Raw genomic sequence first — 17,296 nt, forward strand, 5'->3', positions numbered from 1 at the left:
GTTTTCTTCCAAAATAAAACAATTTGAGCTATTTTAAATCCAATTTTTCTTGATTTTAATACAGAATTAATTCGAAATTAATGTATTTTATAAAAATAATTGCTTCAATCTTAATTTTAGGCTGAAATAAAGCAATTTGTCATATGTTCAATCGATTTGCCTCAATTTTAAGTCGGTAATCAAACTGAATCAAAGTATTTCAACCAAATACTGGCTTCAATGAGAGTTTTCTTCTAAAATAAAGCAATTTGAGCTATTTTTAATTCAATTTTTCTAGATTTAATACAGAATCATTTCGAAATTAATGTTTTTTATAAAATTAATTGCTTCAATTTTAATTTTAGGCTGAAATAAAGCAATTTGTGATATTTTCAATCGATTTGGCTCAATTTTAAGTAGGGAATCAACCTGAATCAAAGTATTTCAACCAAATACTGGCTTGAATAGGAGTTTTCTTCTAAAATAAAGCAATTTGAGCTATTTTCAATTCAATTTTTCTCGATGTTTATACAGGCAACATATTATACACGTTTCTTGTTTGTCGAAGATTTCAAGTTTTTAGTAGATTTTTATTATTATGCTTAGTAGTTAGCATTTTAATTTTATTTAAAGACATTACTTTAAATCAGTTTTAAAAAAAATTGAATTTTTTATTTATTTTCGTGTTGTTGAAGACAATTAGGCAATACATTATACTCGTGTCCAATTTGTCTAAAATGTTTTTTTTTTTTATTTTTAGTACATTTTTAATATTTTTGCTATTGATTTCACATTTGGGAACTAGCTTTTTAGTTTTATTTAAAACCATTATCTCAAATCAGCTTTTGATAAGAAAAAAATTTGAAAATCCCGCCTTTGGTGTGGCACTATGCAACCAGCCGGTTTCCTTAATTTTACAAAGTTGGCACTGAAATCGGTGATAGGTGGAAAAAGCAACTTTCATCGAGCTGGTTATCGAATTACTTCACAAAAATGTCTTCAAATTCAATAGAAAGCGAGGTAAGGCCTCAATATTTCCAATTTTACAAAGGTTAATTAATATTTCCATCATTAATTGTTGATGTTTTCTGAGATTTGTCACAAGTCCCGGCAAATTCTGCCATATTGTATTTCACATGACTATCACTTGTAATTTTTTTCGCAATTTCTTTTGCTTTCCCAGAACGAAAAAAATGACTTAAAGACTGAAAACGATGTGGACATCGCGATGGATTATTCCATCAAACACCCGCTTCAAAACTGTTGGACACTTTGGTATTACGAGAATGACAGGAGCCAGACATGGGAGAAGAACCAGAAGGAAATCGCCTCGTTCCAAACTGTTGAGGACTTCTGGAGGTAGTTATTCAGTCTTTTGGGGCCCTAACAAGTGGCAAATTTCAGTTTATACAATCACATTAAGCCGGCAAGTGAGCTGAGACAAGGCAACGACTACTCCCTGTTCAAGAGGGGGATCAGGCCCATGTGGGAGGACGACGCGAATAAACGGGGGGGCCGTTGGCTCATTAATTTAGACAAGAAACAGAGGAACAATGAGCTTGATCGGTACTGGTTGGATATTGTAAGTTGTTGCATAATGCCGACTAAATTTCACACTTGACCTCTTTAAGATTTTGTGTTTAATTGGTGAAGCTTTTGAGCATTCGGATGAAATCTGCGGGGCCGTAGTCAATATTAGAGGAAAGGGTGATAAGATTGGTATTGAATCATTTTTGTAGTCGGGTCAAATTAGTCATAAAAATAGTGGTCAAATAACGAAAATTCCGACAGAGCTAAATTTTGGTGGATACCTTGGGTACACCATTAGAAATAAAGTGTCAAAAGTCCCCATCGATCCCATGTGTGCTAAAAAAGTTATTCGGGGTCAAAGGTCAAAATTTGAGGTTTTTTAATTTTTTTTCGAAAACGGTAAGTTTTATCAAAAAAGTAGCCCAGACAAAAATTATAGATCTTAAAATTATTTACAAAAATGGTCTTTATACTTTTTTTCTAATAATCACTGAGATATCGCGATTCTAAAAGTTGAAGGAGTAATGTTCTACATCATATGCACATACAGAGTGCGTCAGAACTCGCACCCCAAAGACAAATACCATGTAGGGTAAGCTACCAAGAACATAGAAAGAATTTAAAAAAAAAATCTATATAAAAATTTCCAAGTTATGAGAGTTTAAATTTTGCACTTTGACTCTTACTTATTTCTGTAGGATAAATAATTTTCCACGTTTTTTTGCTACAGGCTATTAGAAGCGGAAACAAGGAAGCTGTATCCTAAACTCTGTTTAATGTTATTTGTGGCTTTTATTGACAAAATTTTTGTACCTTTAGTAAATAATTATAAAAAAACATATACAAGGTCATCAGTATTATTAAATAGACATAAAAAAATGTTAAATGTCAAAAAAATTTGAGAGATAGAATTTTTTAAACATTTTTTCAGTACTCTGGGGACTACCCAATTACTCCCTTTCAAGGAAGTGCGCGATTTATTGAACAACCTGTATTTATTACCAAATAAATTATTTTTAATTCTAATGGAATCGAGATATTTAAAAGTTTAATGAAGTAGAAGAAAAATCTCAAGTAAGATAAAACACCAGAAACATGGAAAATCTGTAAAAAAAATTTGCCTCCTTCAATTTTTAGAATCGCGATATTTCAGAAATGTTGATTCTTAGAAAAAAAAAGTATAAGGACCATTTTTGTAGATAATTTTAAGATCTATAATTTTTGTCTGGGCTACTTTTTTGATAAAACTTACTGTTTTCCAAAAAATTTTAAAAACGTCAAATTTTGACCTTTGACCCCGAATAACTTTTTTAGCACACATGGGATCGATGGGGACTTTTGACACCTTATTCCTAATGGTGTACCCAAGATCTCCACCAAAATTTAGCTCTGTCGGAATTTTAGTTATTTGAAATGTCTATTTTGACCGGACTATTGTAACTTGGGTGTAAATTAAATGTGGGTTTTTAGGAGTTTGGACCTCTGATGCCACCAAAAGCGCGGCGGTCATAGAAATCGGGAAGAAGTTAAAGGAACGGCTGCATATACCCCCGAGGACGGTTTTAGGATACCAAATCCATAAAGACACTCAGGATAAGTCCGGTTCTGTTACCAAGAATTCATACACTGTTTAACCACAAACATTAGACTAACCGTTGAAATGTTTTCGTTTTGAGAATGTTCTGATACATTTTGTATTGGTATTTAATTTCCTTTGGTTTATTTGAATATATTTATTTCATTTTCTACTTTATTACGCTTGTATTCTGTATGAAGTTGAGATGGCAGAATGTTGTTGTGTTTGTACATACATTAAAAGAGACAACTTGTTTAACTTTACATTTTTATAAAAAATAACAGTAACAAAATTATAAATTATGCGAAGTCAAATATTTCCTGCACTTTCAATCTGAGGTCCTGACGCCTTGCCTCCCCTAGTGCCTCCAACAGTTTACTATGCCACCTAAACTTATCACAGTTTTGTTCATGAAATGCCAAGATTTTGTAAACTCGTGCTGATATGCTTCTCACATTTCGATCCAAATGGTCTATATCACCCTCTAAGACACCTAAAGCTCTAGCGAAATCGTTCCATTTTTTGCCTATGCCCTCAGCAATACATTTGTAGGCTCGATCTTTGGCACTTTTTGGTATTCTAGCAAAACCTGAATCCACACATTTATTTTATTAACAATTTCAAGTGACCAAATACCTGAATGTTCCTGATTAACGTGATTATCATTAAGTTGAAGGCTGTTAAGACTTTGTAACAGTTGCGGTTGTTTTAATTCACTGGCGATGTCAATCAAAATTTTGGTATTACCAGAATTGAGATAATCCCGTTTTTCCAAAACTTTTATAAGCTCCGATAGTGACCGTATGTGCTCCAGTCTTCGGGTAGAGTTGATCACAGTTTGGTACCTCTCTTTCAGGATTTTTAATTGTTCACTTGAACAACGTATGCTTGAAATTTCATTGCACACCATTTTATAGTTGGAGTTTGTTGACATCATTTAGTGGTCAAATAAAACACATTCAATAGATAATTTTGGCATAATTCTATTTTTAACCTCAATCTGTCAATAACGACAAATGACATTTGAAATCAATGCTGCTAGGCCACTTTGGTGTCGAAAACGTGCCAACCGAGACACGAAATTCCCCACTATCTATTGTTAAAAATTTCGAGTTATTCCTAGTCACTTCTTAAAAATAATCAACTCATTTGTAACATAATAACAATAAAACCAACTTCAACAATTTTTTGTAATTTTTGTTAAACTTATTTTTTTATCGAGTGTATAAATGGTTGCATATATATAGTACATGTCATAATTTAGTATTTTTTAGTTAATTGTGGTGAAACTGGAAAAAAAGGGTAAAAGGGCAATTACTAAAATGTACTGATCAATTCATGAATCAGGTTGTTTTCACTATTTCTTGTTTCTTTGCTGTGGTATTTTAATTTCGACTACGTTCAAAGTGCTAATTGGTTTCGCAAATAAAACTTTTTTTAATTGCAGCCAAGGAAATTAATAGTACAAATATTTTTATGGAATGTGATGGTAGCAGAGGTTTGGCTAAGCAAAATACAATTACGTTTCGTGGACATTATAATGACACCGTTTTTGTGTTAACATTAGGTAAATTAAATGTGCTATTGGTAATCTCTACAAGGCAGGTATTACAAAATATTTTTTTTCTCTTGAAATAATCGACAAAAACCATTTCCGGCCAAATACAGGTAAAAGAATAGCAATCATTTCACATTCAAGCAAAAAAGGGTTTTACCCCATCCCAATAAAATTCCACCTGGTATTTGCACAATCAACCTGTCCCTTTGGACCACCCGCAGCCCTGGACAGTTTTGCGCCCAAGAAACGCAGAAAACTCTTCATATCTTCATTACCCACGGCGCATTTAATGATCGTCGTATAATCCGGGAAGATCAAAGCGGCCGCTGGTCCCACAATCCGGGAGTAATAAAGACATTAAAACAAGTGCTTCTGATACCTGTCCTCTTTTACAACTATTTGGCCTGCAATAAACCATCGACGCCGACGCAATTTCGAAGGGACGACTTTTTTTTCTCTCTCCGAGGAAAATCACTAAACCAACACCGACCAACCGGTTTTTGGTTCACCAAATTTTTACGTGTAATGTGAAATGTACACAGCAAGACTTTAAAAATAGAGAAGGCGATTGCAGCCCAGCTAGACGTAGAGAGGTGATAATTGGTTGAGCACACCGGAGGAACGTAACTGGCACTACTGACGGACCCGGACTACACTTTACGGGAAAATCAACGAGAACAAAGAGTTCACACGAAACACATTCCCAAAAAAATTTTCTTATAACTCAAAACACATTAAACATTTTAACGTAACAAAATTTCACAAAAATTTACTTTTTTGGGAATACCAGTTCCCAACGACTTTCGACGCCTATGAGAACGAAAGATGAAAAAATTATTACCTAGTTGTCATAGTAACCAATATGTATCCATGGTTACCAATGACATTTCTAATTCAAACACCGTGGTTGTCATAGTAATGAAAATGTATCCATGGTAAATAGGTCATGAACGTTCGTCAAATGTTACAAAAGAACAGTTCACATTCTCCTTACGAAAAACTAAGGATTGCTTTTAAAAAAATGTGTAAAAAGATTCCATTCTCCAATGATTTTCGACGGCCATGTTTGTAAAATATTATTTTCTAGGAAATTATTTTGGTTGTCGTGGTAACCAATACGTATCCATGGCTACAAACCACGTAGTCATAGTAACCACAAAAAAGTCATGAGCGTGGGCCACTTTTTTTAAACGGGAGCAAATTTTCAAAAAAATTAATTTTTGATTAACAATGTTAAAAAAATTGTATTTTTTCCACGTTTCGCACCAATTGCCTGAAGATGATGATTCAGCGTCGTTGAGATCCACCTGTAGCTGTCCATGCCGTCGAATGGTGGCCAATGGAGAGTCGTGGGTGTGGTCTATGCGACTTCATCGATGGCAGCAGCCCGAGAGTTTTAGTGATGTTGGCGATAATATGTTAAGATCTCTAAAATGTAAGAAGTACTTATCGATTTGGTGTGAAATAATGACAAATAATATATAATAAACGTTTAATTTACAAAATCCCGAGGTGTGTGTTTATCAAATAAGCATCTAGTGTATGATTGACATTTTAAATAACTAAATGTATCAATTAATTATGTTAATTTTTTTAATAAATCGGTGTGAGAATTAATTGTGCGACGCTGAGTTTAACGCCATACATGAGGAACGCAGGTAAGTGTGAGCGACTTCGATGCTGCGTCAAGAGACGAACCCAAAGCGATTTTTCGCTCGAGACTCGAAGCTTATTTTTTTTTTTTAATTTAATGTGGTCAAGAAGCAACAAATAGAGAGTAGAAATCATTAAAGTTTCCATTTGTCAGCTTTTAAATTCGTAATTTCATTGATCCCAATGAAATGTGCAAATAGAAAGATTTCTCTAACATTTTCTTTGAAGCGACTAAGCGAGTCCTTCGTGTTTAATGACACTTTGAGTTTCTAGGTCATTTTGGTAGTGTAGCTCGAGGACACAATCATACAGTTTTTAAAATTTAATTAAGAAAGAAACATTTAGAAAATTTTCCTGAAACTAAAGCTGAAACCTATGAAATCTAAGCCTCTGATGTTTGCCGTCGCTTATAACTTTCTTACTGACTTATCGATAAATAAAAAAAACACAAAATTCAACAAATCATTATCAAATACAACTTTACAACTTAAATAATTCTCCAAAATAATGATCTAAAAAAATTTGTTCAAATTTTACGTGCGCGCGTCGGAACAAACACAGAATGTTATGATAAAATCAAATTTTTCTAACTTAATAATAACATAAAAAACTTCAAGATACCACTTGTAAAAAGCATTCGACGATTGTGTGAATTTTTCTACAAGGTGAATAAAAAGTAGAGAACTAAGCGCTTTTTTCTTAATCATCATTTGCCTACAAAATAATAATTAAAAAAAATGTATAATTTTTTGACAAAATCACAACTTATACAGGGTGCACCAGAACTCGCGCCACAGAAAAAAATGCCATGTAAGGTACATAAAAAAAATAAAAAAAAATCTATCTGTAAAAGTTTCGAAGTTATGAGAGATTAAATTTTGCACTTTGTCTCTAATTATTTATGTTGGAAAATAATTTTCCCAGTTTTTTTGCTACAGGCTGTTAGAAGAAGAAACAAGGAAGCTGTATCCTAAATTCTAACTCTGTTTAATGTTATTTGTGACTTTTATTGGCAAAATTTTTGTACTTTTACTAAATAATTATAAAAAAACATATACAATATCATCAGTGTCATTAAATGGACATGAAAAAATGTCAAATGTCAAAAAATTAATGTCAAAATTTTTTGACAGATAGAATGTTTTAAACAGTTTTTCCATTTTCCTGATATTTTATCTTACTTGAAAATTTTCTCTGGGACGCGAGCTTTGGCGCACCCTTTATAAAAAAATATGCGATAAAAATTAAATAAAATGTACTTAGATACATCATACATAGTTGTAATCTTTACATTGCTTAAGAAACTAAAAATTTTGCAGAACTCAAAAACAAATATGTATAATTGAAAAATTTTATTCATGAAAAATGTGAAATTTTTATGGTACCTACTTAATCTTTAATCAATTAGATTTTTCAAAAAATAAATTGGTCCATATTTTTTATTCACCCTGTAGGTATGTAAAATATAGATATTATTGCGGTTCAATATGCTCCTATAGTAACATTTATGTTCCATTACTCTAATTGTCATAGAAACAAACATGTATCTATGGAAACAAAATAAAATTTATAAACCATAGCCGTAAATAAAAAAAAATGTGCTATTAAAAAAATCAAGTAAACTTTGCATCTACAGAGATTTAAAAAAATCCGTTTTTATCATTATTATTTTCATTGATTTTATATTTTTTTTTTAAAAAAAGAGAACAATTGATTTATTATTAAAGATAAGTTTGAAATAATTTCGTTATAGAAAATACTGAATTGTTGTAGGTATACTGTAGTAGCTAATTTAAAACACACTTTATAAATAATTCTCTAATACGTAGGTCAGTCTGAAAATAGTGAGCCTTGACTATTTCTGGTCATTTGACAGATGTCAAATATTTTTTTCTGAATTCTCTGAAGTTTTTTATTCAGATAACCGTTTACGGATCTCAAAACTTGTTGATCGTTTGTTCGTTGWAATTTTTTGAAAAACATTAGTTTTATCGAAATATGGATTTGAACCGAGAACACTTTCGAGCCATGATCTTTTACGACTTTCGAGATTCGCTGTCTCGCCAACAGTGTTCAGAAAAACTTTTTCGTATATTTGGCAAGAAGGCCCCTTCATACGCTACTGTGAAGCGATGGTACAACGAATTCGAACGAGGTCGAACTTGGTTAACAGACGATTTTCGTGAAGGACGTCCTTCAACCGCAACCACTCAAGAAAATGTTAATGCTGTGCACCGCATGCTTACGGAAAATAATCGTTGCACCTATGATGATATTCAAGGGACTCTGAAAATTGGCAGGAGTCAAGTCAAAAAGATCCTTCATGAAAACTTGGGTGTCAGAAAGGTGTGTGCTCGATGGGTGCCTCATGACCTAACATTAGATGAAAAAAAAGCACGTGTGAACTGGTGCAAGAAAATGCTCACCAAATTCAATAATGGACAGTCAAATCATGTGTTCGACATTGTGACAGGTGACGAAACTTGGATTTACCGTTACGAACCTGAAACCAAGCGTCAGTCCGCACAGTGGGTTTTTCCTTACGAAGAAAATCCAACTAAATTGAAACGTCCGAAAAGTGTTGGTCGGAAAATGATCGCAGCATTTTTCTCTAGATCCGGTTACATTGCAACAATTCCACTTGAAGACAGAAAGACTGTCAATGCAAACTGGTACACATCCATTTGTTTGCCACAGGTCTTTGAAAAAGTGAGGGAAAAGAGGCCACGAAGTGAGATCATCCTGCATCATGACAATGCGTCCTCCCACACTGCTGGTGAAACGCTTGACTTTTTGAACGAATCAGGAATAAAAATAATGACCCATCCACCCTACAGTCCCGATCTGGCTCCCTGTGACTTTTTTTTGTTCCCGACAATTAAAAACAAAATGCGAGGCTTGACTTTTGATTCCCCTGAAGCTGCCGTAGACGCGTTTCAGAACTTAGTTAATGAGTTGCCTTTAGAGGCGTGGATTCAATGTTTTGAAAATTGGTTTTACCGAATGGAAAAGTGCATTTCATGTAAAGGAGAGTATTTTGAAAAGCAATAAATCAGTTTGGTTAAAAAATGTTTTGTTTGTTAATAGAGGCGCAAAATTTGTAGACTGACCTACGTATAAAAAATAGTTTTTTTCTTTTGATACTAATATGCGCCTCTGTTGGTATTTGGTATAATTTTAAAAATGTTAAAGCACAGATTTAAGCGTTTTTTTTGTATTACTCAGCTTTTACCGTCGGACTTTTCTAATGCTTCTTCAGACTGAGCATTTTTTTCGAAAATTTCTCTAACTCGTTTTAAAAGTCAAGCAAATATTTGTCTTTTTTAAGGTTTTTTTTATCAAAAATTTATGAAAATAACAATTTTCCCTCTTAACACTTTTAACTAATAATCTGGCACTAGTGGTACTTACTTTATTCCCCCGAGAATAAAATAAATAAAACACCGATTATTAAATTGAATCCTTTGGGTGTTTTTTTGGCATAAACCAACTCTTTGATACCGATTTATGCTCTTAAAATTGCAATGAAATGAACTGAATATTTTCACAAATTATTTGATATTATTTAGAAATTTATCATTTTATGTTAGTATTAATTTAGTTTGTTGAAAAGAAAGTTTGGTATGCATCTCTGGAATAAACATTTCTTGAATAAAAATTAGGTACTACCTAAAGTCTGTTTTTTTTTAATGAAAATGCTAAACAGTCTTACCGTTGGCACCACTAGCAATTCATTTATGGTAATTTTAATAAAGCAAGTTGGCAGTTCCGGTTTTTTGAATTAATTTGAAAACAATGTCATTAAACGTCAACACAAAAAATCGTCTAAGAAAATTTAGAAACGAAACACCAAAAAAGTAACAAATTTGGTAGCGATAATGTTTTTAGAAATTTGGAAACGAATAGTTCGCAAGCAGAAAGTTAGAAAAAGGGCCCGTTAAAATGCTCAACATTCTTAATTTTTAGTAAGAAATTGACAAGAATACAAAATAAACATGAATGAGAAAGAATGCAATTAAATAGTGTCTTGTGCATGGTTTTTGAGAAACGAGTTGAAAAAGTAACAATTTTGAAACTAAAGCTAAAGAAAAATTTATAAAATGCATCAACTTTGAGCTCATTTCAATAAATTACACGAAATTTATTGCCAATCATCATAATACCTACTTGTATCTTTTGCTAAATAACTTTTTTCTGTATATACACCCTTTTTTATTAAAGTTTTTGTAGCAAGAACTTTTTTTTGTACTTACTTGCGGTGTGTTTCTATCAAAATTATTAGCACTGAATTCTGTCTTTAGACCTTAGGTAATGATCTCTGTCCTAAGGTATTCAATTATAGCGCTTTCAAAGAGCAAACAGTCACACAAAATTCATAAAAGTCAAAATTTTAACATCTCAATTTGAAAACATAACCATAATTTGTTAACAAAATTTCTAGGGATAAAAACAAAGAGCAAACAAAATTTGTTGCTATGCTACCAATTTTTTCACCAAAATTTTGACTTGTAATTTCCATTTAAAGAAAAAACAGACTTTACAATTTCGGGATTAAAATTGTTGTTTAATTCCTTAATAACTACAGGAGTATTTTGTTGTGGTTGCATTGTAGAGTTTTAAAGTTGATATAAATTGATTTTGGAAATCTTTCCTCTATTTACCGACGATCTTTAGCACAATCACTGTTTGGAAAACTCCAAATTGCGATGATTTGTTGTCCTCATGACGTCTCAGATAAACAATTAAAAATTGATCAGTCAGTCCTCCGAACAAATATCGTCTAATATGTAAAGTACCAGGTACGGTAGCATCCCAATATAGCGACTTGTAAGAGTCACGCATCGTAATATGTACACTGCACATTAGTGGACTCCATTACAAATGCAGAAGAAATCTCAACTTAACGATATTTGTCCAACGTCACCGCGTGAACAAACACCGAATTTTATGCCTTTTTGGCCGATCATCAATATTTGATCGCGAGCTTTCTATATGAATTTATAAATAATGAGCCAACATGACCTTTGGCGAAATCTCAAACACGAAAAAATTGTTTCAGTTTAGACTTCGCCATGGCCCAGCACATCCTCTCAGCCGTCGAATCCGAGATCACATCTGGGGGAGGAAAAAACAAAGGCGATCCAACCGAACGCGATTTGATCGTCACTCTAGATGACAGAGATCTTTGGCTGCGATTCGAATGTTTGACCAACGAAATGATCGTCACGAAGAACGGCCGGTAAGTTTCGTTTTGCGGAAGTCGCAAATACCTTTTTTACAAACCACTACTTGTGTTATTGTTGAATCATTAACAAGCAAATAACAACCTGAAATCTAATAATGTTGTGTTAATTATTACCAACACTCGGCCTTAAAGCGCACAACACTAATTTGATTGCTCAAAAAATTATATAACATTTTAATAGAGTTTACAGAGTGGTTTAGTTTTGCGGAAAACATTTATTTCGTTTGGCTAAAGAAAAGTGTAGGTAGCAGAGACGATTCTAATGAAGCTTTATTTCTATTGCCGTTAACGCAAATATTTGAATAACAGTTGAATTGTTTTGCGAAATGAAACTGTCCCCAACTACTACAAAAGGTCATTTGAAACTAATTATTAGCATCAAATTATGTGAAAATAATTTAAAAAAAATATTTTTTATTAATTGACATAGAACAAACACAATACACACGAGTATTGTTGGTTGCATAACACAATTTTATTTAATAGTGTCTTTTACATTTTTTTTGATTTAGACGCATGTTCCCGGTGGTGAAGGTCACCGCCGCCGGCCTCGACCCCAAGGCCATGTACACCGTCCTCCTGGAGTTCGTCCAGATCGACCCCCACCGTTGGAAATACGTGAATGGGGAGTGGGTTCCTGGGGGCAAAGCGGAAGTTCCCCCTTCCAACCCCATTTACATCCACCCCGAGTCTCCAAATTTCGGTGCCCACTGGATGAAAGAATCCATTTCTTTCGCTAAAGTCAAACTCACGAATAAATCCAACGGAAATGGTCAAATCATGCTCAACTCCCTTCATAAATACAAACCGACTGTTCATTTGGTCCGAGTTGGCACTGAACCCCGGAGAGTTATGACGTTTCCGTTTCCGGAAACTCAATTCATCGCCGTCACGGCCTACCAGAACGAAGAAGTGACCGCTTTGAAAATTAAGTATAATCCGTTCGCCAAAGCCTTCCTCGATGCGAAAGAACGCCCAGATAGTATATACCAGAGGGAGTATTCGCCGACTTTTACCCAACAACAGACCCAGTACTCCCAGTATGGGTCATGGTTCCTGCCTCATCAACCCATCTACCCGGCTGTAACCGCAACGGTGCAACTATCAACATGCACAAGAACCACGTTAAAAAACAACCGAGCATCGCCGTATCCCATGCAACGCCCCAAGTCGGCCTCCCTCTCACCCCCACCACACGGTAAAAACGCCCACTTTACTTAAATCACGACTTGATTGGTCATTTTCAGTGTACAACCCTCCGGATCACATCCAACAAGCCACGCCTTACACCGCATCAGGCCCCACCTACTCCACATGGTCCACTGTTCAACCCCAAACCCCCACCACTATAATGAGTCCTACGATTAACTGTTGGTCCCTCACTTCGAGTCCCCCACCACCGTATCAAATCTCAGCCCAGCCCACTCCTAGCCAATCCCCCAATCAAATTTACCAACCCGTTACAAACCTAACCAATCTCTCGTATCCTGGGTATTACAACCAGGACGTTTCATGCACACACTACCAAAACCCTGAGTACATTTCGGTAGTCAACCCAGAAAGTCCCTACCCACAAATCGGATCAGATCGAGCCACGCCTGTTGGCTACCACCAGAACGAAGTAGGCGGAGTTATCGACGACGGAGGGAGTGGCCAAAACCAACCGGAATCGCCCGAATCAAGCTCGAGCACCCCACGACACGAATGGGTCGCTCAAAATCATCTATAAATTTGTAAAATTGTAAATAGAGGAGTGCAAAGTAATGTTGTTTTATTTAAATTTGGCGCCAAAGCGGGTTGCCTAGCAATGGTTGCTGTGTTTACAAAATAACAAACAAAAAAGTTTGTGTGTTTGTAGATGGAAAGAATTAAGGGTTTTTTGTACCAAATGGTCAATTTTCGTGCCCCCTGTGGCAACGAAATACCAGAAGAGGTCAATTTCAACCATGTGGTCACAATTGACGAAGCCGGAAGACGGTAAGTACCCAAAAATTTGGTCAAAATTGCCCTAATTGTACCACAGGGCTTCAGTAACGCGAAATGAACAAAGGAAAAGAAAGGTTGGAATAATATTCGATCTCCTATTTTGTACTTTTATTATTCTTCTATGGGTAATTGCATTATCTCTTCTCACACGAACTGGTGTTGAAAAATCCAACGAAGAGTTCTTTTATTTCGGTACAATCACTCACAGTTAAATAAAACTAAACTAAACTTGATTAAATAGGTTACTTCGTGTTAGTTCTGGTGATTACAGTAACCGGGGTTTATTTTGAAGCTTTGATTTTGCGAGGTTTTGAACGAATTACTCCAAAACTGGCTGTTTGTCTCCGAAAAAGTCTGGTTAAAAGGCCGTACGTTTTAAGAATGCGTGTTTTCAAGTATCCCGAGGAAGATTTTATTGAAACAGAACTCGACGAAAGTCAGTTGACGCTTGAAGGAGTTTTGGAGTTGTGTGCTAAGGAGTTGGGGTTGCAGAGAAAGGATATTACACGTGTGAGGAAACTCCCCGAGACGAAAATACGAAGTGATGCCGATGTTAAAAGATTCCGCCGTTTGGAGTACTTGGAAGTTATTTCTTAATAAAATAGATTAAAACTTGTAACTGTGACTTATAAATCGCCTTCTGTTTTTTGCAATAGCATAAACCATGGCTTCGAGACTAATCGTGTTACTGAAATTGCGTTGACAGCTTCGCACTTTCTTCAATTTCTTCCCTTGGACGAAAAACGTCTCCATTAACCCTTTTCCTTTCACTCGGACCAATCCCCGTTTCTTCAATTCGTACCCCTGACGCACCAACAACTAAACCAAAAATCACACTTCTGGGAAGTACCGAAAAACTAACCTGGGCTGTGTCTTTGGGTACTTGGATTTGACCCATAAGGCCAGTGCTGTCCATCCGCGAAGCTTCGTTCACAGTGTTGCCCCAGACATCAAAAATCGGTTTCTTAGCCCCAATGACACCACAAACAAGGTCCCCGTAGGAGACTCCCGCCCTCAGATTAAACCGATTGAAAGAGTCGCGATTGATTTCTTCGAGTCGCTGTCGCAGGGTTAAAGCAAAGTCGATGAGGGCCCCCAAATGCTCAGGGGTGTCTCCGATAAGGGGGTCGCGTTGGGTGGAGGGGTTGAGCCCTGAGACGGCCATGTAAGTCGCGGTGGCGCTCACAGTTTTGATTTTTTCGATGGAACTGAAGCGCTCGTCGTCGAGGACTTCGTCAAAAGTTGCTAAAATTCTAATCAAATAAAAAAAAATAATGATGAAGATTATACCAATAATTTCGTTGAGGAGTCTCAGACATTCCAAACCTTTTTCTTCGGAGTAGAATTTAAAAAAGTTTGGAATTGTGGCAAAAAGAACACCAATTCCGGTACGTGACTGCGAATAGAGTTCCTGAAAATAGCAATAAAAAGTTGGTTTCCTGAAAATTGGGAAATTACCTCGTTTCTGTATTCCCGACTCAGGAAATGCTTGGCGACGTGTTCTGGAAGAACATTAGTCAACAACTGCATGTTTGTTTGGCGAGTTGCTTGCATTCCATCGAGTTCGATTTTGGCTTTATGTTTCCATAAAAAATACAAACGTGAAGTGACTTCAATCAACCTCGCGTGATAGAAAATTAAAAGAAAAAATGTTACCAAAAGTACTGGAAACTGTAAGTGTTGCAAAATGCTGAAAAACGATGGATTTTGTCTCGTATTTTGTTCCCAATTTGCTTACTCTGTATCTGAAGGGAAAAAAAAAATTCTGTAAGGCCCGATGCTTACTAAAATCGCATACAAGGATACTATAAGCAATGCTAACGTTATTTTAATCCTGTAATTGATCCTTATTGCTGTGGCTAAAGCGAAAAGATATATAATCCACGAAAAAACCACGTTTTCAGGATGTCCATCTTCCTTTAAATTTTTGACTTCTATTATTAAAGTCAAAACACCTGATATTGACATAATTATAACCACAGTTGCAAGAACTGCAGTTCGACGCCTTCTGTTATAACTTAAAAAACTTGTAATTTTTTTCACGCATTTTGGAAAATATTTATATTGGTCTCCTGCTATCACAAGCGTCATTACAGCCAGAAAAACGGTGACTGTTATGAAAAGAATTTCCAACGATTCATCCCTAAAATCACCCATTAATTTAAAGCCAAATTTGTTACTTATTTTATACAAATCAAAGATAATTATTTGGCAAATTGAGGCAAAAATCCACATTATGAAACAGCAAACTATATTAGATCTGTACATGTCATTTTTGATTTCAGTGTACTAAAAAAAATGATAAAATGATAAGTGAAACTAATTTTTGATATTCTACTTGATGTTCCAATTCCTCGTCCACAAATCTCAATGTCAGTTTATTAAGGAACGTCCATTGTTGTTTTAAACTAGTTTCGATCACGTTCGTAATCGTATCATTACATTGGGGTGCTTCAATTTCAGATTCTCTCCTTGAAACGTCGTATTTTCCCTTAGTTTTTGAAATACAAGTGAGGTTTTCGTTGCTGTTATCCTCGCTTAACGCCCTTTGTAGCTGCAAAAACTCGATAATTTTACTTTTTGAGGAATTTTTCTTACGTTTCTGAAGGGAATCTCCGGGATCCAGTCCACATTAATCGACTGTCTTTTCGGGGGCGGAGTGGCGATTTTGGGCAACTCGAGGTTCTCATAAACCGGATCTTCGACAATAAAATAAGTTTGGATGCAATTTTTGCGTAAAAGTGAGTCCTTTTCGTTGCCGTGTCCCGGCTCGACTGTGAAATTCTTGGTCAAAGCGTGAAAAGTGGCGTCGGAGATGTGCACTCTCCTGAAAAAAATTGTAACCCTTGATAAGATCTAAGATCTGAATTAAGGTCACCCTTCACCCATTTGGTTACCGGATTAAACTTATTTTTTATCAAATTTAATATGCAAAAGGATATATTGCGAATGGGTTGCCTAAAAAATATGTTCAAGGATATGACTAATTAAACATACAAAAACATTTTTTTTTAAATTATTTCGCCCACTTGCTTACCAAAAAAATTAAATACCAATCGAAAGTATGAAGCCTAAGGAATATAAAAAAATTGGGTTGCCTGCCTTTTTCTGTTTACTACTATTGGGTTGCCAGGTACAGAGTGGTTATAAATGATTTTCATCTAGCCAGCTTTGGAATTTTCTTGCATGTAACTTTATTTATGCCGCTCGACTTTTTTGAAAGCTCTAGTTCTGTCATTAGTGTCACTTATTAATTAATAATAAATTGTTGTTAATTAAACTGATATTGTTTCAACTAATTTCCAATAATAATTGATAATAATGTATATTTTGGAAGAAAACAAGTTTATAATTGAAGTCTATTTTCGAAGTGGACGCGTAGTAAACGGTGATTTTTTAATTTTGAGTTAAAACAATAAGTAGGTATCCCTATTTTCGTAAAGCGGCATTTTTTATTTTACATGTAAAATTCACAGCTGGCTAGATGAAAATAATTTATAACCACTTTGTATAAACAGGTAAGTCAATGTAGTAATTTGCACCGATCTGCTTGCGAAATAAATTATACCAGGTGAATAAAAAGTATGGAACCAAACGTTTTTTGCTTAAACTATTTATTTCTTGAAAAAACTAATTAATGAGTGATAAAGTACTATAAAAATGTGATGATTTAACAAGAATAAATTTTTTCGAAATTTCCTTTTGTTTTTGAGTTCTACAAAAAAATATTTTTTTAAATGGCAACCCATTATAAAATCATTTTTCTCAT

At 34.8% G+C, this 17,296-nt stretch overlaps 5 protein-coding genes across 8 annotated transcripts in view; 3 read left to right on the forward strand and 2 right to left on the reverse strand.

The window, feature by feature from the left end:
- Positions 1-864: 864 nt before the first annotated feature.
- On the forward strand, positions 865-3,262 carry LOC123013722 (eukaryotic translation initiation factor 4E-1A-like). Its single transcript, XM_044412450.1, has 5 exons — positions 865-999; positions 1,163-1,338; positions 1,384-1,561; positions 1,611-1,698; positions 2,980-3,262. The coding sequence occupies exons 1-5, from the start codon at positions 973-975 to the stop codon at positions 3,141-3,143; spliced, it is 633 nt and encodes a 210-aa protein (XP_044268385.1). The 5' UTR covers positions 865-972; the 3' UTR covers positions 3,144-3,262.
- LOC123013723 lies at positions 3,228-4,117 on the reverse strand. The gene is made up of 2 exons (XM_044412451.1): positions 3,722-4,117; positions 3,228-3,674 (listed from the first exon to the last, which is right to left on the reverse strand). The coding sequence occupies exons 1-2, from the start codon at positions 4,020-4,022 to the stop codon at positions 3,385-3,387; spliced, it is 591 nt and encodes a 196-aa protein (XP_044268386.1). The 5' UTR covers positions 4,023-4,117; the 3' UTR covers positions 3,228-3,384.
- A 465-nt stretch (positions 4,118-4,582) lies between these two features.
- Positions 4,583-13,270, forward strand: LOC123012431 (T-box transcription factor T). Of its 4 annotated transcripts, none has more exons than XM_044410340.1 (5): positions 4,583-4,690; positions 4,754-6,301; positions 11,356-11,535; positions 12,054-12,739; positions 12,789-13,270. In XM_044410340.1, the coding sequence occupies exons 3-5, from the start codon at positions 11,369-11,371 to the stop codon at positions 13,268-13,270; spliced, it is 1,335 nt and encodes a 444-aa protein (XP_044266275.1). In that variant the 5' UTR covers positions 4,583-4,690; positions 4,754-6,301; positions 11,356-11,368. The 4 variants fall into 4 exon arrangements, with proteins under 4 accessions (XP_044266275.1, XP_044266274.1, XP_044266276.1 ...); XM_044410339.1 differs by having other exon boundaries at positions 11,361-11,535; XM_044410341.1 differs by lacking the exons at positions 4,583-4,690; positions 4,754-6,301 and adding an exon at positions 10,958-11,095.
- Positions 13,271-13,363: 93 nt separating this feature from the next.
- LOC123013406 lies at positions 13,364-14,165 on the forward strand. Its single transcript, XM_044411900.1, has 3 exons — positions 13,364-13,518; positions 13,565-13,719; positions 13,769-14,165. The coding sequence occupies exons 1-3, from the start codon at positions 13,400-13,402 to the stop codon at positions 14,122-14,124; spliced, it is 630 nt and encodes a 209-aa protein (XP_044267835.1). The 5' UTR covers positions 13,364-13,399; the 3' UTR covers positions 14,125-14,165.
- The window catches only part of LOC123012430 (adenylyl cyclase 78C-like), an 11,195-nt gene continuing 7,538 nt past the window's right edge, over positions 13,640-17,296 (reverse strand). Inside the window, exons 5-12 of the mRNA XM_044410338.1 lie at positions 16,126-16,354; positions 15,866-16,081; positions 15,719-15,816; positions 15,266-15,670; positions 14,986-15,217; positions 14,818-14,938; positions 14,390-14,772; positions 13,640-14,346 (exon numbers count right to left, since the gene is read on the reverse strand). Coding sequence (XP_044266273.1) covers positions 14,134-14,346; positions 14,390-14,772; positions 14,818-14,938; positions 14,986-15,217; positions 15,266-15,670; positions 15,719-15,816; positions 15,866-16,081; positions 16,126-16,354 — 1,897 coding nt within the window. The 3' untranslated portion in view covers positions 13,640-14,133. The remainder of the gene's footprint in view (positions 14,347-14,389; positions 14,773-14,817; positions 14,939-14,985; positions 15,218-15,265; positions 15,671-15,718; positions 15,817-15,865; positions 16,082-16,125; positions 16,355-17,296) is intronic.

This window comes from Tribolium madens, unplaced genomic scaffold, assembly GCF_015345945.1.
Source record: "Tribolium madens isolate multiple individuals breed KSU strain unplaced genomic scaffold, Tmad_KSU_1.1 Scaffold_96;HRSCAF=242;Tcas5.2_LG5, whole genome shotgun sequence".
Lineage (NCBI taxonomy): Eukaryota > Metazoa > Arthropoda > Insecta > Coleoptera > Tenebrionidae > Tribolium > Tribolium madens.

Bases quoted from the DNA above. Each gene is read 5' to 3' on its own strand.
- LOC123013723 (XM_044412451.1), bottom strand. From the start codon at position 4,022: ATGATGTCAACAAACTCCAACTATAAAATGGTGTGCAATGAAATTTCA. The intron at 3,675-3,721 runs GTATTTGGTCAC...GTGTGGATTCAG, and splicing joins CGTTAATCAGGAACATTCAG to GTTTTGCTAGAATACCAAAA.
- LOC123013722 (XM_044412450.1), top strand. From the start codon at position 973: ATGTCTTCAAATTCAATAGAAAGCGAG. The intron at 1,000-1,162 runs GTAAGGCCTCAA...TTGCTTTCCCAG, and splicing joins CAAATTCAATAGAAAGCGAG to AACGAAAAAAATGACTTAAA. The intron at 1,339-1,383 runs GTAGTTATTCAG...GGCAAATTTCAG, and splicing joins ACTGTTGAGGACTTCTGGAG to TTTATACAATCACATTAAGC.
- LOC123012431 (XM_044410339.1), top strand. The intron at 11,536-12,053 runs GTAAGTTTCGTT...TTTTTGATTTAG, and splicing joins ATCGTCACGAAGAACGGCCG to ACGCATGTTCCCGGTGGTGA. The intron at 12,740-12,788 runs GTAAAAACGCCC...GGTCATTTTCAG, and splicing joins CCTCTCACCCCCACCACACG to TGTACAACCCTCCGGATCAC.
- LOC123013406 (XM_044411900.1), top strand. From the start codon at position 13,400: ATGGAAAGAATTAAGGGTTTTTTGTACCAAATGGTCAATTTTCGTGCC. The intron at 13,519-13,564 runs GTAAGTACCCAA...ATTGTACCACAG, and splicing joins ATTGACGAAGCCGGAAGACG to GGCTTCAGTAACGCGAAATG. The intron at 13,720-13,768 runs GTACAATCACTC...TTGATTAAATAG, and splicing joins CGAAGAGTTCTTTTATTTCG to GTTACTTCGTGTTAGTTCTG.